Here is a 14,707-nt window from a genome sequence, read left to right as displayed (position 1 = left end):
TTCGATACTCTCTGATACGCTCTAGAAAAAACACGATCCCTCCAGGCATTCGAACGAGCTTGAGACGAGATGACGAGGAATTGCTGGAAGTCGTGAAGACGCGTGCCAGCCTTCGAGCCTCGAACAACCATATCTAAGAATTTACTAACGATATTATTGATCACGAATAGCGAGTAACGTTTTTCGAGGGTATTATATATAATATATATAATACATATATATATATATATTATATATGCTCTGTTTATAATTTCTGTACATATAGTCGGTGTGTGGCATTAGCGTAACCAAGGTTTCTTTATTTTGTGATCCGAGAGAATCGCCGCTCGAGAAGATGAGGCACGACTTTTACTTAATGTATATACGAGATAATATACAGAAAGAAGAGAATGGAACGGCTCGAGAGGAGATTGAGAGATATCTATCTAGCGTGACGAAATGCGCTGAGATCGTCTTCGGTAACCATTAACGCGTTTCGATTGATTTCGCTCGCGCGTGACAATGCCGCTTCGTGTAATCGCACGTTCAACGATGGAATAATTGGTTCGCGAGAAACAAAGAGAGAAAGAGATTTAATGGCGGGAGAACCGCGAGCGGTCCGTATTGTCGTCGTCAGGGATTATTTATGCGATACGAGCAATCTGAAACGCTTTACCGCGCGTACACATATATACACATGTATACAAACAAAGACACACGCGTACACACAGAGATATTATAGCGTACGAACGTCAGAGACAAAACCAAAAAGGTAAGAAGAGAGACAGACAGACTGGCGATATTTGTTCTCTCCGTGTGAATTTAAATCTGTTTTTTTTTTTTTAATGTGTGTGCAATGGTTTCGCGAACGGTTTTCGAGAGAAGAAACTAATCGCGAATCATTTGTACGTACACGCGAACACAGATACATAAGCAATCCGTTCCTCGTGGTCGTCGATGCTACCGAGTCGACTCGAAAGTATTCTCGATTGCACGCGATCGTAGTAATTACGGGTAAAAATGGGGGAAGTGCAATCGAGAGGGACGCGCTGCGTCTTCCTACGCTCTTCGATTCTTACTTAACGCGTTCTCGTTTCTTCTTCTGCGATATCGTCGAGCCACCGATAAAAGGATATTTCAGTTCGACGAACTGCTAATGGCTGTTTGCTTCTTAAAGTACGTTCTTAAAGTACATCCTTCTTATATTTCGAGTATACGATCTCTGGTTGAATGATTCATGGTCGTACTTTCGACAGTACCAAGAAGGTTAGAAGAAGTTTGTTATAACTCTACTGTGATTCTCGAATTTGTATATCTCGATCTTACGTTCAATTTTGCAAACGAAGACAGATCTTTGATGTTTGACGAAAATGACTAACGTGAAATTACAATGGCAAATTTTTTCTCACTTTGTTCGAACTTGATTTTTTAACGTTAGAAAAATACAACTCTCTATTGTAATTGTATAGAATACGCGATACGAACAACGATTATTTACGCTGTCTCGACTGATTAGAAAATTACTCGACCAGTTATCATTCGACGAGATTCTCAATAAAATATTCATCTTCGATTTGTAATCTATCTACACGATACTCGATTTAAATACGCTGCTTTGCTTCTTATTCGTTTTGAGCAGCTTTACGCGTGCGATCCAACCGTCTCCGTGTGCCAGGTAAAGAAAAGAGAAGACGTTAAGCGCAAGAATGCGAGGGCTATTTCGACGAGACCGATAGCATCGAGTCACGAAGTCTCCTGTACATACTTCTACCGCAGACAGTCTGCTGATCAGACGGACGATGATCGTGTGCAAATGAAAGAACGCTATAGATATAACGAAAGAAGTAACACGTTGGTTGCACGCGAGTCATTCCAAGCGAGCTGGTTCCGCGTAAACGATTCGCATGTGATGAATACCGTGCCATCTTTATTCAGCTATTATTTATAACCTTAAAATGGCACGCGTTAAGGCGATAGATGTGTACTTACGTGAAAGAGTCGGAAAGGGGAATGGTTGAATTCCACTAGGCGATAAGGGCATACGTTGCAAGAGCACCGAGAGAAGGAGAGAAAAGAAAAATGAGCAGATCGGAATCCGTTTACTTTGACAATCCGTTCTCGACATAAAACGAAAGAAAATATTCAGTTCGGACTGTTCGAATGTACTACAAAGGATTCGAAAGAACGATCCTCGTTTTAAGCGAAGATATCGTTCAGAGAAATAGAGAAAATTTTATATAAAGCCAATCGCGAGAAATCGTCCTTCGACAGTGTGTTTAAGTTCTACTCTCCCCCTCCCCCCTGAAAGAGTTCTACGAATTAGAAGAGGAAAATATATAGAATGGAAAGATGGTATTTTACAATTGTGGGATGGAAGGTGTTTGTTGTCGAGAATCTCGAGAAAATATTTAATATACATAAATGCCGCGTTTATTTTCGAAATCCTCATTATTATAGCGTAAACATCGACGCGTTTAAAGGCGCGACGATGAATTCGACGGATTAAAGGGGAAAAGAGCAAACGAAACGATAAAGCGACGGGAGCTTACGTACCGGGCCATAATCGAACGTTTAGAACGCATTCTATCGAACGGTGAATGGAAATTTCCGATCGATTTATCTTTTTCGAAGTTTTTTATAATCAAGGTAAGCGGGTGCGTGTGAATGAGCGAGGGTGATCGAAGAAAAAAAAAAAGGAAAAAAAAATTCATTATTACGTATTTCGTAAGTAAATTATAAAAGGAACTCATACACAGTTTGTAGCGACTCGAGTCACTGATTTATTAAGAAAGTAGAAGAAATAAAGAGATTAAAAAGAAATTCTCCGTTTACTTCTCCTTCTCCCTATTCTTTGATTTTTTACAGGGAACAAATTATCGGGCGATAAGATCGTTAAGAGAGACGGGTTGTGTAACAAAAAAGGTTCGATTTATTGTTCGTAACGTATATTAAAACAGATGTATAATATCGACAGAGCCAATATAATCTACGATCGCGTTGTTCTTTAGTCTCTTCACATTTAACTAGATTTTTGTTTTGTTTCTTACAGGTATACCTCACAAAAATACACTTCTCTCTGTTTGTAACATTCCTTATTCTTTACGGGAGCAGTTACGAGTAATAAAAATATCGTTCGACGAATTTCATCGTTCATCATGCGCGACGTGAACGACTCTTCGCGTTATTTATTTGTTTCCTTTTTGTTCTCGCGTTTAAATATGTATCTTTATTTTATGTTACTTTATTTTTTTTTTTTGTTTGTCATCACAGATTACTCCTTCCCGAAAGAAACACGCAGGCCATAGCGTTCGATCTCTTTTTTCCCTAACAGTTTCTAACGCGATAAATTCAATTGACGCACGACGTGCTTCTCTTCTTTCTTTCTTTTTCGTTCGATAATCACCACGCCGTTGTTCGTTTTTTAATACGGTCGACGACCGACGTTTATCCAGGATCGAAAAGATTCTATCTCTCGAGGGTATTCTCGATTTACGACGTTTACGTACGCGATATACGTAACAATATGTATAATATATATAACAGTGTCAGCGATAAAAGCGCTCGTCTCTTTCTTTCTCATTTCCTCCCTTTTCTTTTCTTTTTTTATCCTTTTCCTCTACGTATATAAAGAAACGAATACGTAAGATAACAATTACGTAAAACGAGCGTAGCACGAGTGTGTGTACTTCTTATATATAATATACTGCGTATTTTTTTTTTTTTTACTTTCTGGCACAAAAGTTAATATTAACGTACACGGTAAGAGATCTGTACAAAAATAAGGAGCAGCATTTTAAGCGATTATTTCTTGGCGAAAATTCGACGTTCGAGAAACTTTACTTTCTCCCTGCGTTTTCCTAGTTATCCTTCTAAACATGCCCGAGTAAACCTTCTTCGTTTTCTACTTTCGCTTGCTTTTCTTCAAACTGCGCCTCCCCGCGCTACGGCTGATCCTATAGTTGCACATTTAACAATTTGTTCAATTTTTCTTAAATCATGTATACTTAGCGTGTGTGTATATATATATATATAGTATATTCTAAGATTTCCTATAAAAAAGAAGTTTTTTTTTTCGTCGCATGGTTAACCAACAACCGTACGATTATGCGAAACACGCGCACACACACACACACACGCTCTTTCTATAAACTCAACGCGTCGTAGAAGGATAGAAATTTCTATCGAGAAATGTCTGTACTCGATAGATACGAGTATCGTCGGATCCGTGTTTGTCATTAGACTCGCGAAATCGTACGGCTGACGCTACCCTAAAGTTTCCTATAAAAATAATACAACAAGCTTCGCTATGTTATTATACATATATAAGTCGGTAGCCGTACGATCTTACAATTATAACAAAATAATTAATATCGTTACGCGGCAACAATCGATCGGTAAATTGCGTCTCTTTCTAGTCCCTAAGCGTAAAGAGTGTGATCTATTCTCGATGTTCGGTAGCTTGTAGAAGAAAAAAAAAAAACTATATCATCCTGCTCGTAAAATCGACGGTAAAATCAAATAACGATTAACTGCTATACAGGCGAATCTCGCGATAAACGGATTGACTAGCGATTATTCAAAAACGTTCTATATAAAATCGAGTTGTTATCCTCGGAAATACGATCGGAGAAACGAACGAAAGATGACGAGAGGTCGAAACTAAACGGACAAGCATCGAGCGTAACGAACGAGTTATTAATACGTATAAGAAGAATTAGTCGATGCCTCGATTCTTGAACAATATTTTTATATAAGTCTACTATGTAACTACTATAATCTTTCTTTATTCGAGCAACGTATCGAGACCGTGATATTAAATATCGGACGTGAATATCGTATTAGTTGCACGATACATGTATTTTGGGTGTTATTTTTCCAAGTTTCACCGTAAATTCATCGTTCGACGGTACGGTCACCCTCTTTTCAGGCGTTGAAGTCTCCAGCGTCTATTCAATGGCACTTGCACTGTCAAGCTTACATAGTATATGTACATGATACAAGTACATAATGCCTTTAAGGGTTTGTACGTTGATACTTAATCGTATCGTTTAGATAACATCTTTGGCTTCGAAGCGTCTTATTATCCTTCATTTCAATTCTTTTCGTCCTTCATCCCAAAATACATTTATTAAAAGCTCAATGAAAATATTCTGCGAAGATATTATACGTGCCCTTCCTATGCTGTACAGTTGTACACCTCTTGTCGTTATTTCGTTCCATGATAAATTTATTAACTTCTCTTCCCTCCCTCGATGCTACTTTATTAATTAGACATTCGCTAAATTGTCTTGGTCAGTCTATATACATATATATATATATTAATATATGCGTGATTTTTCTCTGTAAGACTGTATGATATTTTCGTAGATATTTCTCGTTTTAAGACACAACAGTAACTCCAGTCCGCTATATAAGAGAATAATTATAATCGTTCAACGTGTTTAGAGGGAATCGGGGAATCGAGAGTCCCTAAAGTTGCGCTCAAAAAGATTTTGTTTTTTTTGTTTTTTTTTCGTTTCTCGTCAGTTCACTCCTTCTTCGAATAAAAATTAATCGTTCGTGTCGATGTTTGTAAATAAATCGAAAATTACGATAACTAGTATAGAACGGTCTCTACGCAACGCGATACAACAATGGAAAACGATTAAATTAGTATAACGCTGTCTGTTACAAATAACGTAATAATACATACGCGCATCTATGTATACTGTACCAAGCTGGTTCTCTGTAAATTCATGCTATATCAATAAAGGTCATAAAAATTACGGTAAAAGATCCTAGTAAAAACTTATCTACCTTCGTTAAATGAATTCGTTGAAAGGAAGATAACGATAACGGAAAAAAAGCGAAATATAAAAATCGTATCGAACGTTTAAAAAACGCCATTTCGCGGACGTTGGAAAACGAGAGCTGCTTTTTATAACTATTCAAGACTAGACCTACAATTGGCTACTAAGATAATTAAACTCTATCTTTCGTTAACTCTTTTGTATAGTTTCCTAAATGCAATAATCTATTAGAATATATTCAATTAGCGAGTAAACTTTGATAGAGCAATACGTATTAGATATGCAGCTATAAAATTAAAGTGCAAAATAGTCTTATTTTTTACTCTTACGAACTGCGATACGGCATCGTCTAATAAAACAGTCTTCCAACTCAAGCATGCGTGTCTTGTACAAACTTGTACAAACGCTAAAACACGCGACGAATTCTTTCCAAACGATATATCGAAAGATAAACTTTTTCTTCTATAATTTAACATGGAAATACTTTGGACAAGATAAACTAACTAAAAAACTATCTTGTGTAAAGCACGCGTTAATGGTAATAAATGAGATATCGCAAGAGTTCTATCCCTTGGCTTCTTTACCTTTTACCAATTGCACACGAATAGAAAAATTCATCGTTAAACTCGTTAATAAAAAGTGAGAAATGTACAAGGCCGTGTGAAAAAAAAAAACAAAACGATCGTCAACTACGGACGAAACGAAACTAGTCGAGACAACCTCGTAACAGTTTCTAAATACGCCGTTATTTCGTCAAAGGAAAACGTAGACTTTGTGAACTTCAGATTTTCTAAAAGATCAAAATGCACAAAATAAAAAGTATCCCACGAAACTTTCTATCTTTCCGACACACAACATGTTTGCAATTATAATATGCGAACCAGCACATACAGTTATTTTCTTCCCCCCCCCCCCTCCTTTTACATGGAGATTTTAATTTCTCGATACCTTAAATGCGTTCTGTGTAATTACACTAACACAATTGGTACTCCTCGAACTTTCGGCGCAGCTTGTCGATCTCCTCGTACCTTAATTGCGAACCTACGGGGCTGGAAGCCCTGGTAGCTGGTGCGGTTCTACTACGACGTACAAAATTTCTTAAGGGTATTTTACTATGTCCCTGATTATGATTCACGTCTAAGGTCGAATATCGTCTCAGAGCCCGGCTTAAACGTTCCGAAGATGTATAGTCGGCCACGTCTAAGCTATGCTGAGCCTTCAAGATAGGCTTAGTCTCTTTCGTATCCAGCATCTTTAAACTAAAATTCGCAGAGTGTCGTTTAGTCCTGTCCAGCATACACTTTGACTGTATGATTTTAGGCTTGTCTTTATCCATTATCAGTGAGTTCCGCCGTTTCATTTTATCGTCCATCGACCTATCCTGACTTACGCTGAACCCGAACCTAGATCTCATCAGAGACCCAAGATATAATGGATCCTTCTTGTCGAGCTGTTGATTCTCCTTCACTAGACTCAAACCATCCTCGTAATCGATCGATCGTAATCTTATATCTTTCGCTTGATTAGTTCCGTTGGTTCTCCGTTTTATACCATCCTCGTACTCGGCGGAGAGATTTCTCTTGGGCTTTCCCTTGTCGAAATTGGCCGAGTTCCTTTTAGTTCTGTCCAACGTGCACTTTGACTGCACAATCTTCGGCTTGTCTTTATCCATTATTAACGAATTTCGTCGTTTCATCTTGTCGTCCAGCGTTCTCTCCTGATTCACACCGAATCCAAATCTAGATCTCATCAAAGGGCCAACGTATACAGGATCCTTCTTACCCAGCTGTTGATTTTCTTTTACCAGTCTCAATCCGTCCTCGCAATCGATGGAAGTTCTGACATCGTCTGTCTGATCGGCATTCGTTCTTCGTTTCATGCAATCTTCGTATTCAACGGAAGAGTTTCTCTTAGGCTTTCCCTTGTCGAAATTCATACTGGTAGGCCGAGCATGATTCACGTTGAACGAAGTTCTTCTCTTGCCAAACATGGAATCTTGCAGATGCGGTATCTTAGAGGTGCTTTGAGAGAACTGTACCGGTATCCTGATACCAGCGTCTACCAGGAATTCGTCATCCGACAGCATTACCGGTATCTCCGGCATAGATCTACAAGGCCAACAAGAGTTATAGTGAGCTGCAAGCGTTCTTACAGTGGCAGTGTCCTTGCTGGCAATGTTAGTGGAAAACTCGCGGGCATAGTCTCGGGTTAGTAGGAAATTTTGCTGCGATCTTCGCCGATTCTCTCTCATGATCGCCAAGAAGACAGACCTCGCGTAATCGGACGAGGGACAAGAATGGAAAGCGTATTCTTCCGCATAGTCGCATTCGCACGTTTCCGGCCACAATATAAATGGCAATGCTAATTTCGATCGACTCTGCTGAGCCTTTTGCATTAGATAATCACTGCACGATCCATTGTCAAAGTTAGTATGGGTTGTACTAATGTTTGAGTTGGTATGCCCTATTCTTTCCCAAGGATGTGTTAGTTGAATTCTGTTAGATGCAAAGCATGCAGAATTTGATATTAGGTTTTGCATGATATCGTTAGTAAACTAAGAAAGATAGTGAGATTTAACTCTACTTTTTCATCGGTTCTAAAAAATCTATCTCTTCTATTCTCGAATATTAGTGTTATATTAGACGTTAGCATCATGCTTAAAATTAAAGTTAGTTTTATTTGTATATGCGAGGAATAAGTAGATATGTAATTTATGTACCTCGCTTTTGATCCGTCGCTTGATTGGCGAGGTGAGCCTATGCTATCTGTAATAAATATTATTAATTTTAATCATTGTTCTGAATAATATTTTATGTTTAATCGGTGGTAACGAAAGCGAATATTTACCTTTCGATGATGTTTGCGGCCTGGACAAAAAGAACAGAGTAAATTAGTTCAAAATTTCATAGGAAAATCATTAGACGTTCAAATTATAAAGTATAACTTACATCGTTTTTGACGAGGAATCGGCAGTCGCATGACGCCACCCCCCTACAATTACAGGATTCCAAATATTCAATCCGTAAGTAATAAGAATTGCTATAATTATGGAAATTTATCCTCGCATACCTTTCTTTATTGTAGCACCTCCGGCTGGAGATTTCCCATTTGCCATTCCTGATAATCTTTTCTCTTCCTCTAACTTTCTAATATCTTCAGTGCCCTGTTTTGAAACTGCTCCAGATGCCTGAAACAAAGTATTTTGTACAAACATAATTCGCTAACGATAAAAGTGAATTATACTGAATATTACTTACAGCTCGACCTTCGTATTTAAGCGATATATCATCCAATTTTTTTATAACGGATGACAACTCGGCTAGTACATCTCTATCCTTTTCGCTATTTATTAAATGCGTTATAGTTGATTCTAACAAAGTGAATAATTTTTTATCGGCCGGCATCCGCAGCATACTTTTTAACTGAGGCAACAGAGAAATTACTTTCATTCTTATGTTAGCTACGGGATCTTCTGCCAAGTTCAATAAAGCAGTAAAAAAATGTTCCTTGAAATATGCAGAAGAAAAAATTTCCAAAGCCTCTATCATCATACGAACGAACATCATTCTCACATAACAATTCGGATTACTAGCCAAATCTGAATACAATTTGCTACGAAGTTCTACCCTTTGCATAGGTTTCATGTTATAACGTAAAAGGAAAAGATATAGAGTTCCTGCGGAGAGTCGAACGGGTATTGGCCTCTGCAAGTTAAAAATAGTATTGAAATTTGACTATGTCATATATTTTGGTTAAAAACGAAACACGAGTAATTTTAAAACTTACAGCGTGTAATATTCTAAAAAAGGCCATTGGCACAAAATATGAATATATAAAGTCACTTGGGAAGTATTTAGGCAATATCTCAAGTTGTGAATGCATTGAAGACACTAATCTCCAATTATGTGTAGCTGCTATTTCCGACTCACATTTCAATAGAGCTCTACCGATTTCCATAACAGTGGAATCCTGCAGTCGACAAACAGATTAATAGATTAATAGAGCAAATATATTTAGAAAATGTCTAATTATAGAAAACGCATACGAACCATTTTATCTACTCCAATAATTTGACTTTCAGCCAAGCAATCAAGCGTTAATCCTATATGAGGAATTAAACCTTGTAAAACTTCTTCAGAGTTATCTTTCAATAATTTTATTAGATCTGTTTTTATCCGTCCACTTTTTGGACCTAACACCTTGGCCACCTGCATGGTAAATTATGATTGTTACTAAAAAGTCATACATCCCAATTTCATATTCCAATCAAAAAAGTCTCACTTCATGGATTCCACACGCTACAGTTCTCCGAACCAAATAATAGTGATCACTCGCCAATGCAGTGAATGTAAGAAGTAATGCATCTGTATCATCCACGGAATTTGATACAAAGATGAACATTGCTGGCAAATTAAACGCGCAACACCTTCTGCATTCTACATATTTTTCGTCTTCGTCAAAATTAATATTCATCTAGAAAGGTGTAAATTTATGGAGAAACTTCATTATAAAACACATTCGATTTTATCAGAGTCTATATCATATTCGTACACACTTACAAATGGAAGATGAGGCTTGGATTCTTTTTTCATTAAGACGATACCCATTTGTGCAAGTTGTTGAAAATATTTTAAGAACCATGTTTTTTCCGTAGGTAATAAGCATGCTGAAATATCAATTGTACATCAATTCACTGCGATCGTGAAAGTAAAATTTAAATTCATAAGAGATCTTACTTTCTAGGCCGAGTACAATTTTTCCAAATTCTTGGGCAATGACGCATATCACGTTATCGTCTGACTGTACAGATTGTGTATTTTCACATAATTTCTTAACAAGTGGCACTATGGTAGTTTTTATTGTATCTGTAAATAATTATAACTACGTTGCGTCGCGTTCTTAAAAAAACTCGCGTCCAAAAATTAGTCGAAACATATTTTACTACAAAAATCTTGGAATGCTTATGATGCACAACTAGTCATTAAGCATACCTTCCTGAAGATGAGGTAGCAAATACGCTATTGTTTGTACAGAGGCGCATCTTACATTGCTTTCTTCATCACTTGCTAATTCTACGAAAGATGGTAGCAAAGCAGATTTTACAGACTCAGCACCAAGGCCTTCAGCAACAAAACGTAGCTGCAAGCAGATACTAGCTCGTACTTCACTATTTACATCCTGACAGAGGGAGTGTACCATTGGTAGAACTTCCTTCTGTATCCTGACAACAATTTCAATACGTATACTTATTTAATGACTTTATTGAGAAAAAATTGTCTTTTGGCATATGTTGCATACTATTCAATTTCTGTACGTTTAATCTGTCACTCAAGACTATAGCGTTTAAAAGTTGATACCCTCGATAACAAAAATATTAGATTTTGATAAGATGAAACATACTCACAGAGCAGATTCAAATCTTGTACAAATCTTTCCTAATATCTTGCTGCATATTATCCTGGAGTGGATAGGTTGTGACAATTGCCCTTTGCTTACAGTCAATGGCAGAATCTGTATAATTTTATTTCTGTTATCATCCGGATGATGTTAGTTATTATATTTGAGTATGTTCAAGTTTCAAAAAATATTTGTATCGTTAAGGCTATGTTAAATAAATAGCATCTCTTTGCAACATATGAGTTTTGATAGAGTACTTGATGCTTAGTCTAATGCCAGGTAACCAAGTAACATAAAATAAATCAACCTAATTACCAATCTACCATAATCATATTGTAAGGTTGCATATGTGCTACAAAAATTACAATACATTTGCCCTTCTAAATGACAAAGTTGTCTGAATATCAATTTCTAAGATCATCTATACAAACCTGCTTTCTTATGACTTCTACCGGCAGTAACTCTATCACATCCAGTAAGGTCTCCAGCCATGCATGACAGATAACTTTAAATGTACATATATACATGTTTAGTTACATGGAATAATACCAAATGCATGAAACTGTCGATATAGGTTTAACTAGCAACTCTAGTTGTACAAGAGCGAACAAAATTTCTTTACCTGGATCACGCTTTTCAAGGGAATCTAAGATACTTTGAAGGAATGTTCGACTGAAGACATTATGGTTCACAAGTTTCTGCTCTAGAATCGTTTTGAATGTTGTTGAAGCTGCAATATGGAATTCCGTGGATGCTGTAGCCAGTGACTGCTGCACTTTTGGTATCACGCGTGTTATACATGATTCTGAGTCTGTGGCTAAGAGGCTTGGTAATGTTTGTATAAAATTGAGTTTTTGAATTTCATCGCCTTTCCTGCAATAATTATGGATATAACAGCAAATAACGCAAAAACGACAGCTGTATTAACGAAGATAGATAATGTAGAAAACAACACATTTTTAAACATTAATATCATTTATTATTACAAATATATTAACTACGATATAAATTACCATGATAATAATATATTTAGGAAGTATAATATTTTCTGGAATCGTTAAATTTATAAAAACAATCCCGTCATCCTCGCGTTATTTTTTTTAAATGCATGCAACCTCCAAGGACAGGAATCTTTACATAACATATCCTTTTTGAGCATGTGACAATGTTTTCACTGGTACAACGTGCACGATTCTTAAGGTTTTTATTTCATCGTAAATCCTCATTGTTACAACAAAACACTCGTTATTACGACATCGTTATGCAAAGAGGAAAAAAAGACAATCGATAATACTGTCAAATCTTCGAACAACCTACACCTTGAAATCTTATTACTTCGAACGAAGTCTTTAGCTAACTGTTTATCAGTTACTCGTAGAATGTCATTTCTTCCGAGTGTCTTTAAAGGACTATAATTAGCAACGCTTAGACGACAGGACAGTATACTCCTTGAACGACGCTGCGTTATTTTTAGAAACCATGCATGGGTTCGAACGAAAGAGAAACAGTCGTGAGAATGAGAGAAGACGGGCGCGACAACTGCGAGTAAGATTCACTAGCTAAAAAACCATTCTCTATTTCGGCCACTTACCGTGGAGATGTGCTCTTGTACAGAGCTTCCTCTTGCAACATTTTCAAAGCGCATTTTATTCAACGATCGCACGAGAAAGCAGCGAGGACCGATATACTAATTTCTTTACGTGAACGACGATACACGCGTACGCACTCTCATGACGCACTTGACGCAATAAAAACAACACGACCGAACGTAGATGACAACTAAACTGGGCTCTGACTCCAAGGTATCGATTATATGTGACTTGTCCTACGAGACAGCGAGCAAGACCGAGTTCTGCCGGAACCGACCGAATGCGGCCTACGTACGCCACTAATGAAAAACACGTAATGCTGCGTTGCGCGTAACGCGTAATACAATAGACCGGGATGCGTTGATCGTAAGTCGATGTTGTGTAATCGACAATCCGCTGTAGTTATTTTGCGATTCCCACGCGATGATGCATCTCGCTTTAAGGTACGTCGGTTTCGCGTTTCTAAAAAAGAACACTGCTTAAAACAGCGATATTTTTTTATAGCTCGTTACGCAACGAGTACGACACGAATTACTTGTATAATTCGATCATATCATCGAGATCCAAATATAAACATTTTTATCTACTGTCACGTAATATGTATTATTTAACGGATTTATTATCGTTTTATAACTGAAATAAATATTACTCTGAGATTGGACCAAGTAACAACATCGATGTGTATCATCTGTACGGCAAGTGCAACCTGTGCTTCTGCTATAGACCACTATCTAGATTTTATAAAATTAATTAATGATGCTGTGGCAGCCTTGATACGATAATCATACGGGATTACGTGGTTTAATTCAAGGTTTTGTACAGTGATTTGTCGAAGCGCTATGCGCAAAATTACTATTATTAACCATGCCCCAAGGATATGCCGCTTCTCTGTAAAGAGGTGTGTCCTGGTAATACGGAACACGCGGTTTTCATTTTCGGCGAAAGTGACTCGTTATCGAGTCGGGTTTATCATCATATGTATATTTAAGTTCCACTTACGCCAAAAGATGAAGCGCTCTGTCTATAGGCTTTTTTTCCAAATTAGGATCTAAACTGTGCTTCTTTAATTGCTCTTCATTCTAGGAACGTACATTTAGAGTATGAGTCGATCGTTCATAGAAAATCGCGTTCACGCGTGATATTACGTACTCTCAGATCAGGCACAGGCTTGTCTAATTGAAGGCTAGCGAATTCCTCGTAATCCATAAACATGGTGAACGCATTTTACAGATAAATGCTGTATACGAATATAACCCCATTTATTTGAAAGATTTGATCAGAACAAGAAACGCATATTCAGGTGATACTCGCGCGGAAGTAAAAAACACGATCGTCCGCGATGATTTTCAGTACTGATCACTGAAATTCTTACGGCCGCTCGCCAGGGTATCAACAGGATGCGAGAAATGAATATTGAACAGAGTTGAACCACACGCAACTGTATAAAATACGAAATATATTTACTTCTCATAGCATGTCGTATAATTTAGATAAGTATACATACCTTACGGGCATTGCATAGGGTATATCATATACGTTTAGCAATATAAAAGATTACAGTATACATTAATATATACAGAGAAGAGCGAAAGATTTGGATCGCGCGAACAGCTACGTTCAACTTTCGCGTGTATCTTATAGTTTAAGATAATCGCTCTTTTATTCGCGTACACGAAACACTACGATTTATATGTTCTAAGTTTAAAAAAAAGATAGAAGACAAAATGGTATAATTATAATAAACAGAGAGAGAGGAAGAATTATTTAACTGTCATGTTTATTCCGCAATGAATCAATTTCTTGTTGGGAGACAAGAAGGAAAGGGGGGGGGGGGGGGGGGGGGGGGGGGGGGGGGGGGGGGGGGGGGGGGGGGGGGGGGGGGGGGGGGGGGGGGGGGGGGGGGGGGGGGGGGGGGGGGGGGGGGGGGGGGGGGGGGGGGGGGGTGGGGGGGGG

The 14,707-nt window shown here is 37.8% G+C and overlaps 1 protein-coding gene and 1 long non-coding RNA gene across 6 annotated transcripts; one reads left to right on the top strand and one right to left on the bottom strand.

Annotated features, from left to right (window-relative positions):
* Nucleotides 1–6,676: 6,676 nt before the first annotated feature.
* Nucleotides 6,677–12,956, bottom strand: LOC100748156 (serine/threonine-protein phosphatase 4 regulatory subunit 4). 5 transcript variants are annotated; one of them, XM_003486414.4, is made up of 16 exons: nucleotides 12,757–12,956; nucleotides 11,788–12,038; nucleotides 11,597–11,670; nucleotides 11,173–11,279; nucleotides 10,760–10,989; nucleotides 10,505–10,633; nucleotides 10,328–10,434; nucleotides 10,050–10,241; nucleotides 9,818–9,976; nucleotides 9,555–9,737; nucleotides 9,026–9,472; nucleotides 8,838–8,955; nucleotides 8,717–8,759; nucleotides 8,616–8,635; nucleotides 8,488–8,533; nucleotides 6,677–8,263 (listed from the first exon to the last, which is right to left on the bottom strand). In XM_003486414.4, exons 1-16 carry the CDS (start codon nucleotides 12,795–12,797, stop codon nucleotides 6,742–6,744), a joined length of 3,669 nt encoding a protein of 1,222 aa, XP_003486462.1. In that variant the 5' UTR covers nucleotides 12,798–12,956; the 3' UTR covers nucleotides 6,677–6,741. The 5 variants fall into 5 exon arrangements, with proteins under 5 accessions (XP_003486462.1, XP_012236283.1, XP_024220643.1 ...); XM_012380860.3 differs by having other exon boundaries at nucleotides 6,677–7,876; XM_024364875.2 differs by lacking the exons at nucleotides 11,597–11,670; nucleotides 12,757–12,956 and having other exon boundaries at nucleotides 11,788–11,889.
* Nucleotides 12,957–13,058: 102 nt separating this feature from the next.
* LOC112212131 lies at nucleotides 13,059–13,346 on the top strand. The gene is made up of 2 exons (XR_002945922.2): nucleotides 13,059–13,197; nucleotides 13,259–13,346. It is a non-coding gene; the product is annotated as an uncharacterized LOC112212131 (long non-coding RNA).
* Nucleotides 13,347–14,707: the final 1,361 nt, after the last annotated feature.

This window comes from Bombus impatiens, unplaced genomic scaffold (assembly GCF_000188095.3).
Source record: "Bombus impatiens unplaced genomic scaffold, BIMP_2.2 scf_0113, whole genome shotgun sequence".
Lineage (NCBI taxonomy): Eukaryota > Metazoa > Arthropoda > Insecta > Hymenoptera > Apidae > Bombus > Bombus impatiens.
The sequence above is the reverse complement of the archived record's forward strand: the minus strand, read 5'-3'. Positions and strand labels throughout refer to the sequence as shown.

Excerpts from the sequence above, each read along its gene's own strand:
- LOC100748156 (XM_003486414.4), bottom strand. The coding sequence starts at position 12,797 with ATGTTGCAAGAGGAAGCTCTGTACAAGAGCACATCTCCACG. Across the intron at positions 11,280-11,596 it reads TAGAAGTCATAAGAAAGCAG|ATTCTGCCATTGACTGTAAG; the intron begins GTTTGTATAGAT and ends AAAATTATACAG. Across the intron at positions 9,977-10,049 it reads TAGCGTGTGGAATCCATGAA|GTGGCCAAGGTGTTAGGTCC; the intron begins GTGAGACTTTTT and ends TTTACCATGCAG.